We start from the raw sequence: 19,752 nt of genomic DNA on the forward strand, positions 1-19,752 counted from the left end.
TAGCAATATGCCCAGATATGGTAGCGATATGACATCATAATGTCCATATGTGGGCACATCACATTACACAAGTGTAAATACAGAGCTTTACAATTGATCACACTTGCTCTCTAGTGTGGACAGAGCTTTAGTAGCAAACCCATAAAAAACAAACTATTAAAAACTTTCATTCAAAAACCTATCCACCTCCTCCAAATCAATTAAACCGGAAGTAAACAAAAATGTTATTGTTCAATATTTTGCATAATAAAGGAATGCTTTATGTTCAGTTTGTACCAGTGATGAGTTCAGTCAAAATGCTAACCTAATAATTCTAATACAAGGAGTGTTTTTGATTACTGTTTTCGAGAGGCGCAGATTAAGTCTTCGATTACTGTACTATAATATATATTTTAGCTGTTTTAATAAAAACTAAACACTATGCAAATAAACTGGTGATAATTCTTTTACTTTAATGTTACACATTATTTTACAACAAAGTCACCGTTTATATTATATATTGTTTATAAAATATCGTTGATTTTAATACAGTATTCATAAATTTTAAAGGTTTGGTTATAATCAATTTTTCACAGTATTACATCCTCAATTGGTTTCTTGTAATGATGAATTAAAAATAGTGGTTGCAATGAATATAATATTGGTAGATAAACACAAAAATTAACTGAAATCACAATTAAAACCATGATACAATGTTTGTTTAAAATAACAGTAATGTTGATCTTGTTTAAAAAGTTTGACAAACTGAAACCTGTAGAGGGCAGCAGACTATAATTTTGATGATGGTTTTAATGGACCTTCCCATTTTTCACCTGTAAAGTATAAAATAATATTATCACAGTATTAATTTCTAATGAAAACATTGACAAAGATATGATGAAAATACTGATAATAATACAGTGACTTTAAAATAATAAAATATGTATGCCTACTACAAGTATTTGATAATTTGCATGTGTTTTTACCTATTACATGAGCTAAAAGAGGTATTTTATCTGTTCTCCAAAATGTCTTTACTTTTCCATCATTGTGAGCTAATATCCATGGTGCGCCAAATGCCTACAAATTAAAATCACGTTTTTTATTTGAATATGTAATTGTATACAGACTTGCCAATATATACTGTAAATTGAATTAATTTAAAAAATAAAAAATAAACTTTAAATTACTTACACCACTTTCGAGTGCAATGCTGTTATTCTTTTTAACTCTTCTTTTGTTGATTGATCTTTGACCTTTGACATGCATTTATTAGCAACCTCTTCAGACATTCCAGCAGCCTGGGCTGCCTAAAAATAATTGAAGATGTAGATTTGATATGACAATAAATATCATGTAATATAATATTAAATTAAAATTAAAATTTTCATTCCAATCAACAAAAATATCAATCCAGCCTTTTGTAATTTTGATTGCAAAAAAAGTATTAAAAAAAAAAAATTAAATATTCACATACCTCAAGAATAGATGTGGGATCTGTAATGTCTTTATCCTGTTAAAAAACATTATTTAAAAGTTATATATGTAATATATAATATTATAATATTTATGTAATAATAAGTCCATAAAATTACATATTCCATTGGGGTTCGATTGTTTTAAAATTGGGAACATACTAATATGGGGAAAATTAAGATATATACATTTTAAGTTAATATAATTATATTATATAGAAAAAATAAATGTTTGGAACTACAGTAGTTGACCTTTGACCACATCCTTATCCATAATTGTCTTGATACTTCTTCAAGGTCATCTGGATGTTGGTCATTTACAACGGTCAAAAATCTCTGTGCCGTCAAAGAACCTGAATGACAAAATGACATTTATCATCAAAATTGTGACAAGTATGATTTAATACATTTATAGAAATTCTAATTCTCCCATAGCATGTGGGATTAACAATTAAAGTCAGTTTTGCAGTATGGCTCCTCTTCCTCGACGACGACCATAATTATAGTAACATAATGAATATACAATATACATTTTCTAGTGAAAAATTTAAGCGGTAATATTACAAATCTAAAATGATCTAACACAATTATACATGTTCACAAAGCCTAACAAAAATAATGATTAAACAGCACGCAACACTCTTGAGTACATTATATCATACAGTACTTAGTGTCGATATGTCCTCACTTGGGTGGTTTCTGAGTGTACAGATTAATATCCTTAGTTGTTCCTTTTGCTAAGGTGTACAACCGTTATTCCCTCTTGGCCCACATTCTGTACGACTAGTACTGTACAACTTAAATACCTAAACCCTGTTCCAATAATTATTCTATGCTCATTTGCATAACAAGTGACATCTTGTGCAAGTGAGCATCCAATCAGAGGCTGTCACTTGATATCCTTTGTATATACATAGAGTATTGTCATTAACGTATAACATATACTAATAAACATTAAATTCAACACAAAATATGGCGTTTAAACGCACGGTATCGGGCCAATAGGAATGCACAGCTCGATAACTTCCACACCATAGTGACTATTGGCTTACCACTCATGCTGATATCCAATGTAAGGATGCAGGTACGATTGACGGTGCAATAGACAACTTAACATTGCCTATCTGTGAATTTATCACACCTTACACTTTACTATACTTCAAAATGTTGTAAAATTGATCAACCTGGGAGTTGGCTACAAATTGTTTGATATACTGTATACCTGTCATTTTGATGAAAGATTTGATCATCAGCCTCCTAGGCGCGTATACCATGGAGAAACTACTATTGTAGTAGCCTATTAATTATTTTGTATCCTCGTCGTCGGGATGTAGACGTTATTGTATTTTAGTTGTGGCTATTGAGTCGCGCTCTTTCGATTACTGAAACGTTCGTATGTTAAATGCTATCTCAAATTTAGGTAAATTTAAAGTTGAAAAAACTGTAAGTGCATTTAAGATAAGTCTTAAACAAGGGCTAATCAAATGTGTTTAAAATTATGTGGGTATATACAACTTCTACAGGTTTTTTTAAATATATAAATTAAATTATTTCAAATGATTCTGTGTCTTTTTCTATAAATAACTTCTGTGGATTTTTTAATGAAATATCTATAGACTTTCGTGATCGTGTATTGTGCATTATAAAGAAAGGAAATGCATAGACCGTGAAAAGCTTTTGTGACGTAATGGCCAACGTCAATACGTGATATGAATACACATATTAAAGTTGACCCGTAACAAAAAGGAGTACAGTACCTGCAATGAAATCGTCAAAGATTGACGGTATAGGCCTATCAGTATGTAAAGGTATTTATATTTGTCCTCAAGCTTAACTGGAAACTGAGGAAATTCGGATTAGGCCCTCCCCGGACCCACGGCAGCCAGCAGTGCAGCGCCTACCAGATCAGCACACCGGCAGACGATTCCCTATTTTCGAATAGTGTACCAAGTTCTTTAACGTGCACTGTTAAGTACACTGGCATACTTGTATACTTGTTATTACAAGTTATTAGATTTTCCAGTCAAACTTACCTTTTAAAACAACAATGTAAGTTTGCAATTTAAATTTATAATTTCCTAATCTAAAAGTATTTATAGTTTATGTTGTACGTTTGATGGTAGAAAGGGAATAAGAGTGAGAGTTGTAAAATAATCTGTTTTGTAATTAAACCATGGATCTGCCGATGGGTGATAACAAAGACCGTATTTTGGTGATTAAAGCAGATCCCTGATTCAAGGATTGTCTATTGTTGGTTTTGCCACGCCTTTGACTTTCATTTTTCTAAGTTGGGACCTCTGTCAACTTAATTTCCGATCTAAATATAATTGTCATTTTTAGACAAATGGTTTCAGACAGAGCTTAGCATTTAAGTAGCTGTGCATTTATGTTATTGGCACATCATGAGTGTTGTATAGGGTCCCTATCTCTCCCCTCCCCCTCCCCCTCTCTCTCTCCTCGTTAGATAATATGGAGCGCTCTGAGCGCAATATTTACACATGCTGTGTGCGAAATCAGTGTTTCAGAAATATACAGTAAGTATAGGTACAGTTCTTTGTCTACAGTGCTTATTTGCTTATCTCCAAACACATGCACCACAATGCTTATTACTGTATTGACAATTATTATTACTATTTTTTATTAATTTGTTAATCGCGCCCTATTTTATCAGATGTTGAATTCACCTCATTTACCTTAACAGCTAACCTATAAGAAGTAAATGAACATGTGAGTTAATATCCAATACATTATCAATCAAAACTGTAATTACAAGATGAGTCTTTAAACAAGGGTTCATTATCATGTGTTGATTAAATCTAATTTATATTATTTAAGTCAACTGATAACTTCTGCAGGGCTTTCGTTTTTGTTTTTTGATAGAAATTTAGTTATTACAAATGATTCTGTGTTTTTTTTCTAAAAATAGCTTGTGTGGAATTTTGAGTAGAATATCTATATACTTCCATAATCGTGTATTGTGTATTTATAGAAAGAAATTGCATAAACCGTGAATAGCTTTTGTGACGTCACGGCCAAAATGAATAAGCATAAATACGTGATATGAATACACAATATAAAATATTGACTCGTAAAAAGGAGTGACGCAGTGACTGCTATGAAATCGTCACAAAGATTGACTGGGGCCTATCAAGGTGTATTTATGTTATTACAATTTTATGAGCCAACAATGTAAGTTTCCAATTTAGATTCAATTGCCTAGGCCAACTGATAGTACTGTATTTATAATTTATTATTTGTACGTTTAATGATGAAGAGAACGAGAGAGTGCTTGTAATGTACGGTAATATGCTGTTGACTCGTAAAAAGGAGTGGCGAAGCGACTGCTATGAAATCGTCACAAAGATTGACTGGGGCCTATCAAGGTGTATCATGTTATTACAATTTTATTAGCCAATAATGTAAGTTTCCAATTTAGATTCAATTGCCTAGGCCTAACTGATTACTGTACTGTATTTATAATTTATTATTTGTACGTTTAATGATGAAGAGAACGAGAGAGTGCTTGTAATGTAATATGCTGTTTTTCGTTTGTTGTCCAAATGGCAAATTGGGACCAATGTCTACGGTATGTCATTTCAACTTAATTTCCGCTTTTTAGACGCCCTATAGGTCCAATTGTCATTATGGTTAAAAAATCAGGTATTACCAGAGCTCAGCTTTTCAGTGGCTGTGTATTTAAATAATATTTGGCACAGCAATGACAGCAGTCTTGTATACGGTCCTTATCTCTTGGTCTATTTTTTCCGAAACTAAAAAAAAAAAAAAAATTAAAAGATAATTTAAACTGAATCACAAAAGCAAAAATAATGTTTGTGTTTCAGTTTACTATTTATAATGTGTTTACATTTTAGTAGAAAATGTCAATAGCGCATGCGTAGTAAAAAAAAATGATTATTTAGCATGGGAGGAGGTAAAAAAATTGAAAAAAAATTTAATTAACACATGAACAACATTTGTCCATAACATACATGCGCTAATCTAACATATTTTACCAGATACAAATTATAGATAGATATAAATTTACCTCATTTACCTTTTTTGTTCTTAATAGCAGCTACCGCAACCTATGAGAAGAAAATGAACATTTTAACTGTGAACAGTTTAAGTCAATGAGTGAACACTGAACATACTGAGGACAGAAGTTAGAGGAACATTGGTCTGTTTAAAATAAAGAGGAAACAGCCGTTATATTTTGTGAGCAGATTTTATGTTTTATTGCGAGAGAAGCAGCGATTTAATTGTTGCTAATTTTGGCACAAACAATACGAGGATAGAACATTACATTTTAATTGTCGTAAACTGTCCTTTTACTCCAACATCGTGTCACGTGGTAAGAATCCAGAAAACTGGTCTTCCCTCATCCTCATGCATATTTTGAAAATAGTTTTAGGTTTGAATGACGCATGAAGTGACAATCAGCAATATACATTATAGATGTTATTTTAAAGGAGGGGCTTACTTTGCAAAACAGGATGAATTGTCCATTGATTGACAGCATTTAACTTAAATACAACTATTCCATTTTAGAAATGAAGATTGAAAACTGAATTTCAGTGACATTATGGCAACATCAGGTAATACAAAATAAATAGCTTTTTTCGTATTGCATCGATATAAGGTTTTAACGCTTTATCTAATTTTAATTGATTTTAATGAATTTAAATTATAAATTTCCAAGAAAGGCTGTTATTGACAAAATAGATGCACTCTACAAATCCCTTAAAGAATTATGAAGCCTAGATGATTCTCGAATACTGACCCTAATCAATGAGACACTTCTGGGACAAAACAACAAACAAAACAAAATAACCAAAATTATCCCGGTTAAGGAGTTCTGGGCTCACGAAACTGCGTTGAAAATTTAGCTACGGGGATTGGATGTTGCTATAGGGTGTCCACTTTTTTTTTATTGAAATAATTTAATCAGGGATTTATCTAAAGCTCTGAAGAACAGAGTAATTATACTTTAGGCTTTCTAATCCTCCCAGTCTTTTTTTTTCAACACAAAAGAACATTATTTTTCAGATGAATTTTAGCACTCATATGCCAGTTGCGAATATATGATTTTCTATACATTTTTATTTAATGTAATATTCATATATTTTTGTTTTGTTTGTCAGACAAATCTGAATGTGGTGAAGACCTTAAAGAAAAGTTCCATACTTTAAAAGCTCAACTTAGCAAACACTATGATGGTCGCTACTTTAAGTGGTTGAGATTCTGCCTGCATGGATACATACCATTAGGAGACCTTGACCGTGATAATGTTACAGCAATGAGTTTATTTAATGAACTTCACCGAACCGGTAAAATCACACCGCATAAAATCAGGCTTTTGCTGGACATAGCTAATGTGACAGGTTTCAGTGAAGCAGTAGATCAGATAAACCAGTATAATATGGCAAATAACAATGTCCAACTTGTTGATGAGGAGACGCTGTCAGCATCTCGTAAACAACTGTTCCAGACCTTGCGAGAAATTGGACAAGATGAGTTGAAGAATGTTATTCATAATTATGATGAACTGAATAAATTTGAATTCACAAATATATGGGATGCCGTATTCGTATTAGATAAAGAAAACCGTCTAGGTACACCTTCAAGAATTACCAGGTTTACAGATTGTCTTGGAAAATCTGCACATGATGATAGACAAGGTATGTATTTATGAAAAAAGAGGAAGTATTTCATTTCTTTCACGAGAAAGTTTATTTTGTGATGTTTTCATGCATAATATTTTCATAGTGCTTAAAGTTTTGATTTAGCATTGTAAATTCGAATTTCATTCTGTTATTTATTTATTAAAACAGGTGAAATGCCGACCAGTAGTAACGAAAACCAAGGAACACGACAAGAAGTTAAATCAGAAACAGGTTAGTTATACGTTATTATGTAGGCTACAGTGCAACAAAATAAACTAATTTTATGTTTTAATGATGTACAAGCTTAAAATGGAAATGAAAGGGGTCCTAGCAATATCATTTTATTGGCTCAACATGTAGATCAATCAGTTTTACGCTTACCAGTCATACAAATGTTTTATACGACGACAACCCCATCAAAACTTCCCCGAGGAACTTTTGTGTTACACAGATACGAATTAAAGCATGGCTAGCAATTATCACTTATCCCTTTGTCATGCTTATTCTTGGATAAGTAAGTTATCTTAATCAACTAAAATTAATTCATATTACACAACCATTTTTTTTTAATGGATTTTAATTGCAAATTTAGATTTTATTCTGTGATTTATTTACTAAAACAGGGGAAATGCCGACCAGTAGTAATGAAAAACAAGGAACAAAACGAAATGTTAAATCAGAAACAGGTTAGTTATAATGTCATGTAGGCTATAATATGTTATAAGTTTTTGTGTTTTTAATGACAAGCCGAACACTCTACACTAGATATAATTGAAAGCCTCTTTTTGTGATTTTCAAAATTTTTTTAATTCAAATATTTGGTAAGGCTTATTGATATAGTTCTCTCAATGCAGTCGGATTTGAGAGTTGTTATTGAAAAAAAAACGATGTCCAGAATGATATTACACGGTATAATTTATTTTACTGTATATCCTGCGTGTTTAGGGTGATTGAAGTGCGGGCTACAGATTGTACTGCACTGTCTGTGAATTCATTATTTTGATTTGCTGCCCTCTATTGATCATATTTTAAACTGAAGTTTTCTTTCTGATTGTCTTCAATTTGTGTTTGTCGCCTTCTATATACAAGCGCGTTACTCACTAAAAAAAGAAAACTTTGCAATGAATTTTGTAATATTAGTATTGTATTAGAATTATTCTGAAGTAATTATTCCAGTCACTGACTTGTTGTGAGGTAGTTAAGCTATTTATCTATTCTTATTTATCATTAAACAGTAGATGTGCCGAACACAAGTGAAAAAGAACAAGGAGCGCAAAAAGTTAATAACTGTAAACTATAAGTTTTCTTCTATAAAGAAGTTTATTATGCGGTAGAATAATTGTAAAGTAATAAGGTTGGTTTGATAATAATTATTAAGACACTTATTTATTTATTAAACAGTAGAAGTGTCGACTACTAGTAACGAAGAACAAGGAACGCAAAATAAGGTTGAGTCAGAAACAGGTTAGTTATTATTAGTATCGTATAATTTTTCTCCCATAAAGACGCTTTTTATGCAGTAGAATATTTCTTGTTGTGAATTTTGTCCTAAACAAGGCTTATTAATTATAAAAGAACAAAAAACATGAACAATGTAATTAAAATCAGGATTAGAACAATTAATCTTGTATACACCTCATTCCAACAATCGTATAATCGGATATGAACAATTTTTTATTACAGCAAAATTAAGAAATTTACAAAAATAAAACTTACATACTTATATCGTTTTCTGACGGAGTTAGTTTGATTTTAATCTGAAATATCCTGGTCTACCGGCCTGATAGAAAAAAAAATGTATTTGTCGCCCTCTAAAACCCTAATGATTTACAAAAAAATACGATATTGAGACTTTGGTATGACTGATTAACAATCTTCAATAACTTTAGGTAAAATAATTTCAAATTGCTATAATAACAACTTTCAATTTTATTTATAGCTAGGATGACATTATCTAGGCCTGTAAAAAGAACAACCAGACCAATATTATTTAGGCCTACTAAAATAAACTATAGGCCTATAAATAAATAAATAATTAAGATGAATTAATATTAACAATAATAATACTAATATATAAAATGCTTAATAAAATATAATTAAGTATAAGATTCTTTCTATTGAATAATTTTCTTTGTTTTTAGAAAAGATACAAACATATCTGATTAAAATACAAAAGGAAAAGTGCAGACAGGCCAGTACATTTACACCTGCAACAATGAATGATAGATACAAAGTTGACATTTCACAGATGTTTACCGATATGGAACTACTGAAAGAACGTGAAAACAATAAAGGAAGCAAACCAACAACATTAGAAGAAGTGGTAGATGTAATCAGCTCCACACCTGGATGTAGAGCTCTTATTGAAGGAGAGGGAGGTATTGGTAAAACTACCATAATAAGACATTTATCATACATATGGGCTACACCTAATCAATCTAATAATGTCTTTGAAGGTAAAATTGTATTTTTCTTATGTGTTAGAGATTTGCAAAAAGATGACAATATATTTGATCTAATTGTAAAGCAACTGGATATGAAAGATTTCAATTTAGACACAGATCTCCCAAAAGATCCACGGTTAATACAGAAATTCATAAAGAAACATGACGGTAAAGTTGTGTTGCTACTAGACGGATTAGATGAATTGAGATTTGATAATCAAAGTGTGTTAAGTCTTTTCAATAAAACCAACCTTAAAGAAAGTACTGTGATACTTACTTCACGACCAGAAAACATAGATGAATTTAAAAGAGAGTGTAACGTTCATGTGAGAGTTAAGGGATTTAATCAAGAGAGCATATGGGAGTATATTGAGAAATATTTTAATTATTTTGGACAACCGCAATTGGGAGATTCGCTTAAAAGGGAATTAGGTATTGACACTAGGTATTATTATCGAAAACATCCAGAAGCATATTCAATGTGCAAAAATCCAATGCTACTTCTTTCAATTTGTATGCTATGGGAAGACAATCAAAGTCTTCCTAGTGACAGTGCTGATCTTTTTAAACAACTATTTCGTAGTATTTTAAATCAATTTAACAAACAAGTCGCCAAAATTTCTAAATTTGAAGACATCCCAGCGAATTATGTAAATGCTATGATTTTATTAGGGAAGTGTATGTATAAAAGCTTAAAAAAGAATCAACTTTCAATAAACATGACAGATTTGAATGATACACATTCCACAAGAGATATGATTGACATGGCCGTAAATCTTGGGTTTGTTTACGAAGAAGCACCAATTTCAAAATCTAGCTTTGAAAGGATTTTCATGCCTCCTCACAAGTTGATAGTAGAGTCATTGGTAGGATTCTATTTGTGCAAATTATGTGAAAGTGATGGTATCGAGAATGAATGCACAACAGAAGATGTAAGACGAATACTTACACCATTGGATGATAATGAATGGAAAGTAATAAGAGAAAGTGAGCATTTAAAGATGGGGAGAAAGTTTGCAATTGGTTTCCTTGGTGCTAACGCTAATGCATTTTTAAAGCACTGGGTTACAAATAGTTTGTCGACATATCGTTCTCTGCCGAGTAATTTAATGTTTGTTAAAGAACAACATAAAGATGCTGTGGTAAATGAATTAAATGATCAAATTCAAGATTTAGAAATAAAGACACATTTGGACAATATATCTACCTCCATAAAAATGTTTATTGACCACATTAGTCCAGGTGTGCAATGTAATGGGCATTTCATACGTCTAATTATGCAACTTTATGGCATGGCATATGACAAAGAACCGTTGAAATATTATGCAAAAGGGAATAAAAGTTTGAATACATTTTGTAGTAAGATGGCATTGAAACGCAAGGGAAAAGTTATTGCACATATTCTAGGAATTGAAGCTAAATGTAAAAGTGTTTTTATTGATCAGTATCTATCACGTGATGTATTTCATGACTTTGTATCAGAATGTTCTCTCAAACAAGTTCAATTAGCATTACGTCATCTCGATATCTCTTGTAATAACCTTCGCAACATTGATGTTAATTCAATGTCTTCATTACTCATTATGTCTCCTAAGCTGAGGTGGCTTGACATGAGGAATTGCAATCTATCAGGTGACGTAATCAATCACTTGGTTACAGAATGTTCTGTCAAACAAGTTCAATTAGCATTACGTGAACTCAATATCTCTGCTAATAACCTTCACAACATTGATGTTAATTCAATGTCTTCATTACTCATTATGTGCCCTAAGCTGAGGACGCTTTACATGTGGGATTGCAATCTATCAAGTGAAGTAATTAATTACTTGACTACTACTGCTGAAGAACGTTTGAAGAGAGACCTATCTCTCCTTTACCGGCACTTCTATGAATGAATGGATGACTAGTAGTGGAGTCTGTTAGGGCTGAAATAAGGGTGTTTGGTTTACTTTCTTCCAAAAGCACCAAATTTGGTATACAGGTTGCCCACCCTATACAAATTCAATTTTTGATGGGCGCCAAGCAAAATGACCCCTTGGGTCACCTAATTTGCATAATTTAAAATGGCGGACATTTTCGCTTAAACAGTCTATATCTCTGAAACTACTGGTCACAGAGAGTTGATTTTTAGCTCAAATTGTTCAGAACATAAACATTCCTATTTATTCTAATGAAGTATTTTTGAAAAAAATGACCGGAAGTACCAGTTTTAACCTTTGACCCATATTTTAAGGCATTGCCATATCTCAGTAAATAGTTGTCACAGACAGTTTATTTTGGTGTCAAATTGTTCAGAATATATATTTTACTATTTAGTTTACTGAAACATTTTATCCAAAAATGACCGGAAGTACTCAGTTTTGCCTTTGACCTTTACGGTGCAATTGCCAACCTTGTTACGGTTAATATATTTTGATATCCATAAAACTACTTCTCATAGAGAGTTAATTTTGGTGTCAAAATGTTCAGAACATAAACATTTCTATTTACTATAATAACATTTTTTCTCAAATAATGACCAGAAATACCATATTTGACCTTTGACCTGTTTTTTTTCAGTCAAATTGCCATATCTCATTATTGGGTTGGAGTGGAAAGTTCATTTTGGTGTCAGATTGTTCAGAATATATATGTTTCTATTCTGCTTAATAGAAGATTTATCAAAGAAATGTCAGGAAGTACAGTTATTGACCTGTTACATACATAAAATTATAAATTTGTTCAAGTTAACTGTATATTTATATTATTTTGCAATTTGAGCACTTGTCGAAGATGGCTGCTTGCATGTGCCATTGAACGAAGTATACTGAATGAAGTTGAATATATTGTCCTATTTGTAGTGAGTATAGAGTAACGCAAATGAGAGAAAATTGTATAGACAAAAAATACCCAATCTCATTCTCATCTAATCGAGTTTTGTTTTGGAAAGTTAGTGTTTCCATCACTTGTGTTTGTTTGGTTGTTACATTCAGGGTAATTGTCCTATATTGCATTACATCGTGAGGTAATTTCCCGATTGATCGTAATCAAAACGGTACTGGGTTTGGTCTACTAGCGTTCCTGCTTCCAACCAGTACATCCATTCATAGAAGCTTTAATGAAGGCGCGTAAGCCTACCTGGTGGTAACCATAGAACGGTTCCGAGATAACGACTATACTTCGGCTTTAGTCGATAGAAGATTGAAAAAATTGTTAGAGACAGAGTATACGATGTTTGATTATGTGTAGGGTGTGCTCTGTTCTTTTATTCAAATGATGTTATTTATTTAATAGGCTACATTTTTTATATCAATTAATTAAATTATCGTAGATTGTATATTATGCGAAAAATATTATTAAATAAATTTTTGATATATTATTATTATTATAATATTAATAAAAAGATATTTGTTAGTATAAATTAAAAATATAGATATAAGGAAGAAAAGCAAAGAGATTATGGAGCGGCTGTACCAGAATATACAACACTAGGTATTGTAAAGTTAATATACAAAAAGTTTTAGGCGATCTTGTCAAAGGTCAAGCGCCTTCAGCCTGCCACGTTTCGATATTCAATATTGGCAAATCGAGGACGAAGGTAAGTATCAAACCAGTTCAATGCCGCATTGGCCACTCCGAATTTCTAGAGAGAGATATACGATTTTCATTATCGAATTCGTTCATTTTATTTGGATCTATGTGACTGAATGTCTGCAGCCACAAAGAACAAAAATCTGTATAAATTGTCCATCAAGCACTATATTATTACTAGAGTAGGTAGGCTACAACATAGGCAACAATGTCTAAAAAATGATGAGTCTATCTAGCTAGGCGGCCTAGCTAGGCCTAGGCCTAGGCCTAGAAATAGGCTAGGGCCTACTAACTAGGCCTAGGCCTAGGCTTTCTAGCCCCAGCTGAAAACTGTGTAGGCCTAGGTCTAGCCTAAATAGGTCTAGGCCTAGAACTTAGGCCTATACCTTGTTTGTCTGTTCTAGGCCTACTTACTATAGGCCTAGCCTACTACTACTGACGGCCTCAACTCGGCTTGTCTAGTCTGCACATCATGTTTGAGGTATGTTGTTCTTTTCATTCCCATTCCATTAATATTCAGTCATTCGATTGCTAAAATTGAAAATTGTAAGTAGGCTAGGCCTAGTCATTGTAATGTATTTAAATATTGTAAAGACTTGGTGGGACACTAGCTAGCTAGTAGGAGGACTAGAATAAGAACATACAGAGATGACATTATAATATAAGTGTTCACTCTCTCTTTTTTAAAATTCTTTTAATTTACATTAAAACATGAATCTAAACAATTATTTCCCTCTATATGATTAAATGAAATGATATGTTCAATATATCTGACACTTGTATGCTTGACTTTTTAATGAAACACTAATTTGCACAAAATATTATTTTGTTTGTATCTTAGGCCTAAACTAGTGCCTATTTCATAAATATCTTGATATATTTCATTTGTAATGAATGTGAATGTGTATGCAGTGAGAATACTGCCATATTACATTATGTGATAGTTGTGTATGAATGCCTATAGTATTATATATTAATGTGTTATAAGAAAGAAAATATTAAATGCATTTAATAATATATTAATAATCTACTTTGCAGTATAATAAATAACAATTGTCATTTTAAAGTAATATGTTCTGTACGGTTATATTTCATCTGTGTATACTTATGTCTTGTATATATTGTTATATTCCATCTGTGTATACTTATGTCTTGTATATTATTGTTATATTCCATCTGTGTATACTTATGTCTTGTATATATTGTTATATTCCATCTGTGTATACTTATGTCTTGTATATTATTGTTAATGTTATATTCCATCTGTGTATACTTATGTTTTGTATATTATTGTTATATTCCATCTGTGTATACTTATGTCTTGTATATTATTGTTACGTTTTTAGAATATTTTTATGTAATTATTGTTGATAATGATAGTAAAATTAATGTTAATTATTATCAATGTTGTTCCAATGACTCAAGTAAAATCACTTTTTCTTGAGGACAAAATTATTAATAAAGTTTTTTTTTAAATGTTATCTTTTTTTAGTATTGTGTGATGTCTACAGCATGTCAAAAATAAACCTGCAGAGACCATGATGTCATGATCATGCGATCAGGGCCAGGTCCAGTGGGAGGGGTAGCACTAGTTCCGCGAGGTCCACCCTTTGTCACCCAAAATCACTTCATTTTTTAAGTCTAAATATAAACAAACTTAAGCTCTGTCTACATGACCAACAAAGTGTGATGTGCCCAAACATGGTAGCGATATGCCCAAATGGTAGAGATACGATATCATAATGTCCATATATGGACACACCACATTTTTTTGTCACAAAGTGTAAAGACAGAGCTTTACAATTCATCACTCTTCTTGCTCTCCAGTGTGGACAGAGCTTTAGTAGCAAACCCATAAAAAACAAACTATTTATTAAAAACTTTCACTCAAAAACCTATCCACCTCCTCCTAACCAATTAAACCAGAAGTAAACACAAATGTTATTTTTTAATATTTTTGCATAATAAAGGAATGCTTTATGTTCAGTTTGTAACAGTGATAAGTTCAGTCAAAATGCCAACCTAATCATTCTAATACAAGGAGTGTTTTTTATTACTATTTTCGAGAGGCGCAGATCAATTTAAAGTTAAAATACACATGTAGTGTTATAATAGAGAGAATACAATGGTTTGGTAGGGGAGGGTGTTTGAGGGGATGGACCTAACTTACTCTAAATTTAATTTCTGTCATTTTTTGTAAAGGTCTAAGTCTTCGATTACTGTACTATAATATATATTTTAGCTGTTGTAAAAAAAACTAAACACTATGCAAATAAACTGGTGATAATTCTTTTACTTTAATGTTACACATTATTTTACAACAAAGTCACCGTTTATATTATATATTGTTTATAAAATATCGTTGATTTTAATACAGTATTCATACATTTTAAAGGTTTGGTTATAATCAATTTTTCACAATATTACATCCTAAATTGGTTTCTTGTAATGATGAATTAAAAATAGTGGTTGCAATGAATATAATATTGGTAGATAAACACAAATATTAACTGAAATCACAATTAAAACCATGATACAATGTTTGTTTAAAATAACAGTAATGTTGATCTGTTTAAAAAGTTGGACAAACTGAAATCTGTAGAGGGCAGCAGACTATAATTTTGATGACGGTTTTAATGGACCTTCCCATTTTTCACCTTCAAAGTAAAAAAGTATAAAAAATATTATCACAGTATTAATTTCTAATGAATATGAAAACATTGACAAATATATATGATGACAATACTGATAATAATACAGTGATTTTAAAATACTAAAATACGTAGGCCTACTACAAGTATTTGATAATTTGCATGCGTTTTTACCTATTACATGAGCTAAAAGAGGTATTTTATCTGTTCCCCAAAATGTCTTCACTTCTCCATCATTGTGAGGTAATATCCATGGTGCGCCAAATGCCTACAAATTAAAATCACATTTTTTATTTGAATATTTAATTGTACAACAGACTCGCCAATATATACTGTAAATTGAATTAATTTTAAAAATAAAAAATAAACTTTAAATTCAAATTACTTACACCACTTTCGAGTGCAATGCCCGTTATTCTTTTTAACTCTTCTTTTGTTGATTGATCTTTGACCTTTGACATGCATTTATTAGCGACCTCTTCAGACATTCCAGCAGCCTGGGCTGCCTAAAAATAATTGAAGATGTAGATTTGATATGACAATAAATATCATGTAATATAATATTAAATTTAAATTAAAATTTTCATCTCAATCAACAAAAATATCAATCCAGCCTTTTGTAATTTTGATTGTAAAATAAAGTTTTATAAAAAGAAAATTCAATATTCATATACCTCAAGAACGGATGTGGGTTCTGAAATATCTTTAAAAGTTATATATGTAATAATAATTAATATTATATTATAATATTTATATATGCAATAATAAGAAACTCTAATTCTCCCATAGCATGTGGGATTAACAATTAAAGTCAGTTTTGCAGTATGGCATGTGTTCCAACAAAGAAGTAATGTTAAGTTGGGTATGTCTCAACAATACCAGACTCTCTAAAATGTCTCAGACTTTTCTTAAGGACCAAAAGGTCACAATATCATTTTTACCATTAAAAACGCATTCTAAATACCAGACTTTCTAGAAAACCAGACATATTAAATAAATTATTATTAAATAAAACCCAAAAATGTCTGTTATTGGGAAAGTTGAGTTCTTTATAAACCATCTTTTGAAGTAATGTTGTAACATAACATTTAACAACAGAAACATTCTCAATTTTACTGTATTTTTTTTGGCAACATATGATATCCCCGAACCTTTGTTTTTCTTCGCCATGCAAACCTTCAAACAATATTCATGTTTTCTTTTGACTTACTTTGTTCAAAGAATGACGTTGGGACGGATTTTGAAAACGGAACACCGGTGTAATCACGTTGCATTGCTAAGTCATCAAACATGTACACTGCTTTCATAGGATTCAACCCTGGCGGCTTATTATCTGAAAAATTAAAAATAAGTGAAGTTTTACCACATCTAAATATTACAAGTAAAATCCTATAGAATGCTACTAAAACTACCTTTGCTTACACAAACATTAATCAGGTGCTATTTTAGGTACACTTGGTGTGAAGGTCAACGAACGATACACTTAGCGACTTTTGTTTTTACAGCATAGCTATTGAGTCTAATAGTCATTCTGCGCATGCTCATGTTTCTGTATGCGCTTAGAATGAATGTTCGACTTGTCCTGTATTATTGACATGGTGCGTTGTAAAAACAAAACAAAAGGTTGCTATGGTTGTACATTGAATCTCTACATAAATGAGACACAACAACCTTTATTGGCAATACATTATATACCGCCTAAATGGCTTGTATTGAAAGTCTATATTCCAGTTTTCCAATTATCTTCCTAATATCTAAAACAATAAGAAATAGGCCTAACCTTTAAAAATAATATTAATAAAAATATTTGAAAATTGTTGCAATGAGTGACAATGTGCAACTTACAATAATGAGAAATGTCGCATAGATCATGACCCTATAAAATGTCACGTGGATATCCCTATGAATTGCCACGTGGATATCCCTATAAATTGTCACGTGGTTATCCCTATGAATTGTCACATGGCTGTCCCTCCTCCACGACGACAACCATAATTATAGTAACATAATAATGAATAATTCATTATAATATACAATATACATTTTCTAGTGAATAATTTAAGCGGTAATATTACAAATCTAAAATGATCTAACACAATTATACATGTTCACAAAGCCTAATAAAATGATTAGATAGCACGTAACACTCTTAGGCCTATAGTACATTATTATTATACAGTACGTGCTTAGTGTCGATATATCCTCACTTGGGTGGTTTCTGAGTGCACAGCTGAAATATCCTTAGTTCTGCCTTTAGCTAAGGTGTACAACACCCTCTTAGCCCACATTCTGTACCACTAGTAATTACTTAAATACCTAAAAAGTGTTCCAATAATTATTCTACTATGCTCATTTGCATAACAAGTGACATCTTGTGAAGTGAGCATCCAATCAGAGGCTGTCACTTGATATCCTTTGCATATACATAAAGTATTGTCATTCGTACGTATACATTCAATTTTTTTTTTATTAACATTCACCTTAACATTAAGGTATGGTTAAGCAACAACATTTACAAAAATAAACATAAATATAATAGTAAAAGCAATAATAAAAGCATTCAATGAAAATGTATGTTGCATAGGCTAAAGGTCGCTCGGTATCAGGTGGAGGCCTGAATAGTCGAGCGCCTTTCAAACGCAGAACATACATACTTAACTGGCTTGATTATATCGGGATCATTTGCACCCATAATAAATATAAACTTATCATTTTGTGACATATTTTTTAAGTTTAGATTAAAATCTAGATCCGAGAATAATATCGTTCTGATGTCATCATAAATGGGGCAATATAGGCTATATAGCATGAAATGGATCTCATCTTCAATATCGCCACCTTTACAAAGAGTACACAGTGTATTGTTTGCATCTGTTTTGGGAGTTGTGTAGCGATCTCTCTCGATTTCGAGAGCATGCGCACTTACCCTTAGCTTGCTAAGCTGACATCTTTTATTTCTTTTATAAGATAACGTGTAATTCTCTATACAGAAAGACTTTTTATAATGTACAAAAGGATCGTACTTTTGGTTGATTGAGCCATTGGTTATCATACTTTTTTTGTATTTTCGATAAAATATTTAGGTTAAAATTGATGTTTACATTACAAGGCATTTGCCAAATATGTGTTGCCTCTATGGATTTCAGAAAACGTCGTATTCCAGAGGACCATGTAAAGCTTTTTTGGCATGCGTACTGTGTGTCTAATTTTCTATTCTCTAAAAGGGCATCAATAACCAGTGAATCGATCCCATTGTAACACATGTTATTTAATTTTAACCAGTATTTAATGGAAGAACATAGCAGTGAAATTAGAATTGGATATGAGCCTAATTCTCGTATAACAAAGTACTGATAAACATTAAATTCGTCAACAGCAATGAGCGCTTGGACGGTCGATTGTTTCGACACAAAATATGGCGTTTAAACGCACGGTATCGGGCCAATAGGAATGCACAGCTCGATACCTTCCACACCATAGTGACTAATATTGGCTTACCAATCATGCCGATATCCAAGCACCATAATAAAGTCAAATCAAGTGAAATCTCACTTTGGGCATTAAAATCCTACGGATATACACGAGGACCCTGACTATACGGGTAGCCCCTTTCATCTGACCAGACGCAACACATGGCATTTAATTATCTGTAGTTCCGAAAAACTCTGGATATACATAGGGTATTGTCATTCGTAACGTATAACAAAGTACTGATAAACATTAAATTCAACATCAATAAGGATGCAGGCACGATTGACGGTGCAATAGACAACTTAACAATATGTGCACACGTGACCATCTAAAACAATCCTGGCGATCGAATTAACTATCGGTGAATTTATCACACGTCACACTTTACGGTACTTCAAAATGTTGTAAAAATGATCACTCAATCACTTGTTTGATACACTGTACCTGTCATTGTGATGATAGATAGGCCTACTCCTAGGTGCATACTTAAACACAATAT

General features: G+C 31.7%; 3 protein-coding genes across 5 annotated transcripts; 1 reads left to right on the forward strand and 2 right to left on the reverse strand.

Moving 5' to 3' along the window:
- Positions 1-4: 4 nt before the first annotated feature.
- LOC144834777 (glutathione S-transferase kappa 1-like) lies at positions 5-18,011 on the reverse strand. Its single transcript, XM_078689708.1, has 7 exons — positions 17,990-18,011; positions 16,993-17,115; positions 1,707-1,807; positions 1,457-1,492; positions 1,174-1,289; positions 966-1,059; positions 5-812 (listed from the first exon to the last, which is right to left on the reverse strand). The coding sequence occupies exons 2-6, from the start codon at positions 17,087-17,089 to the stop codon at positions 1,035-1,037; spliced, it is 375 nt and encodes a 124-aa protein (XP_078545834.1). The 5' UTR covers positions 17,090-17,115; positions 17,990-18,011; the 3' UTR covers positions 5-812; positions 966-1,034.
- On the forward strand, positions 4,597-14,211 carry LOC144834757 (uncharacterized). Of its 3 annotated transcripts, XM_078689666.1 has the most exons (9): positions 4,597-4,643; positions 5,527-5,669; positions 6,003-6,049; positions 6,596-7,132; positions 7,286-7,348; positions 7,741-7,803; positions 8,353-8,406; positions 8,519-8,581; positions 9,259-14,211. In XM_078689666.1, the coding sequence occupies exons 3-9, from the start codon at positions 6,037-6,039 to the stop codon at positions 11,454-11,456; spliced, it is 2,991 nt and encodes a 996-aa protein (XP_078545792.1). In that variant the 5' UTR covers positions 4,597-4,643; positions 5,527-5,669; positions 6,003-6,036; the 3' UTR covers positions 11,457-14,211. The 3 variants fall into 3 exon arrangements, with proteins under 3 accessions (XP_078545792.1, XP_078545793.1, XP_078545794.1); XM_078689667.1 differs by lacking the exon at positions 8,353-8,406; XM_078689668.1 differs by lacking the exon at positions 8,353-8,406 and having other exon boundaries at positions 8,522-8,581.
- LOC144834782 (glutathione S-transferase kappa 1-like) lies at positions 15,485-16,468 on the reverse strand. Its single transcript, XM_078689720.1, has 4 exons — positions 16,457-16,468; positions 16,172-16,288; positions 15,957-16,050; positions 15,485-15,788 (listed from the first exon to the last, which is right to left on the reverse strand). The coding sequence occupies exons 2-4, from the start codon at positions 16,268-16,270 to the stop codon at positions 15,745-15,747; spliced, it is 237 nt and encodes a 78-aa protein (XP_078545846.1). The 5' UTR covers positions 16,271-16,288; positions 16,457-16,468; the 3' UTR covers positions 15,485-15,744.
- Positions 18,012-19,752: the final 1,741 nt, after the last annotated feature.

This window comes from Antedon bifida, chromosome 2 (genome assembly GCF_963402885.1).
Source record: "Antedon bifida chromosome 2, ecAntBifi1.1, whole genome shotgun sequence".
NCBI classification, from domain to species: domain Eukaryota; kingdom Metazoa; phylum Echinodermata; class Crinoidea; order Comatulida; family Antedonidae; genus Antedon; species Antedon bifida.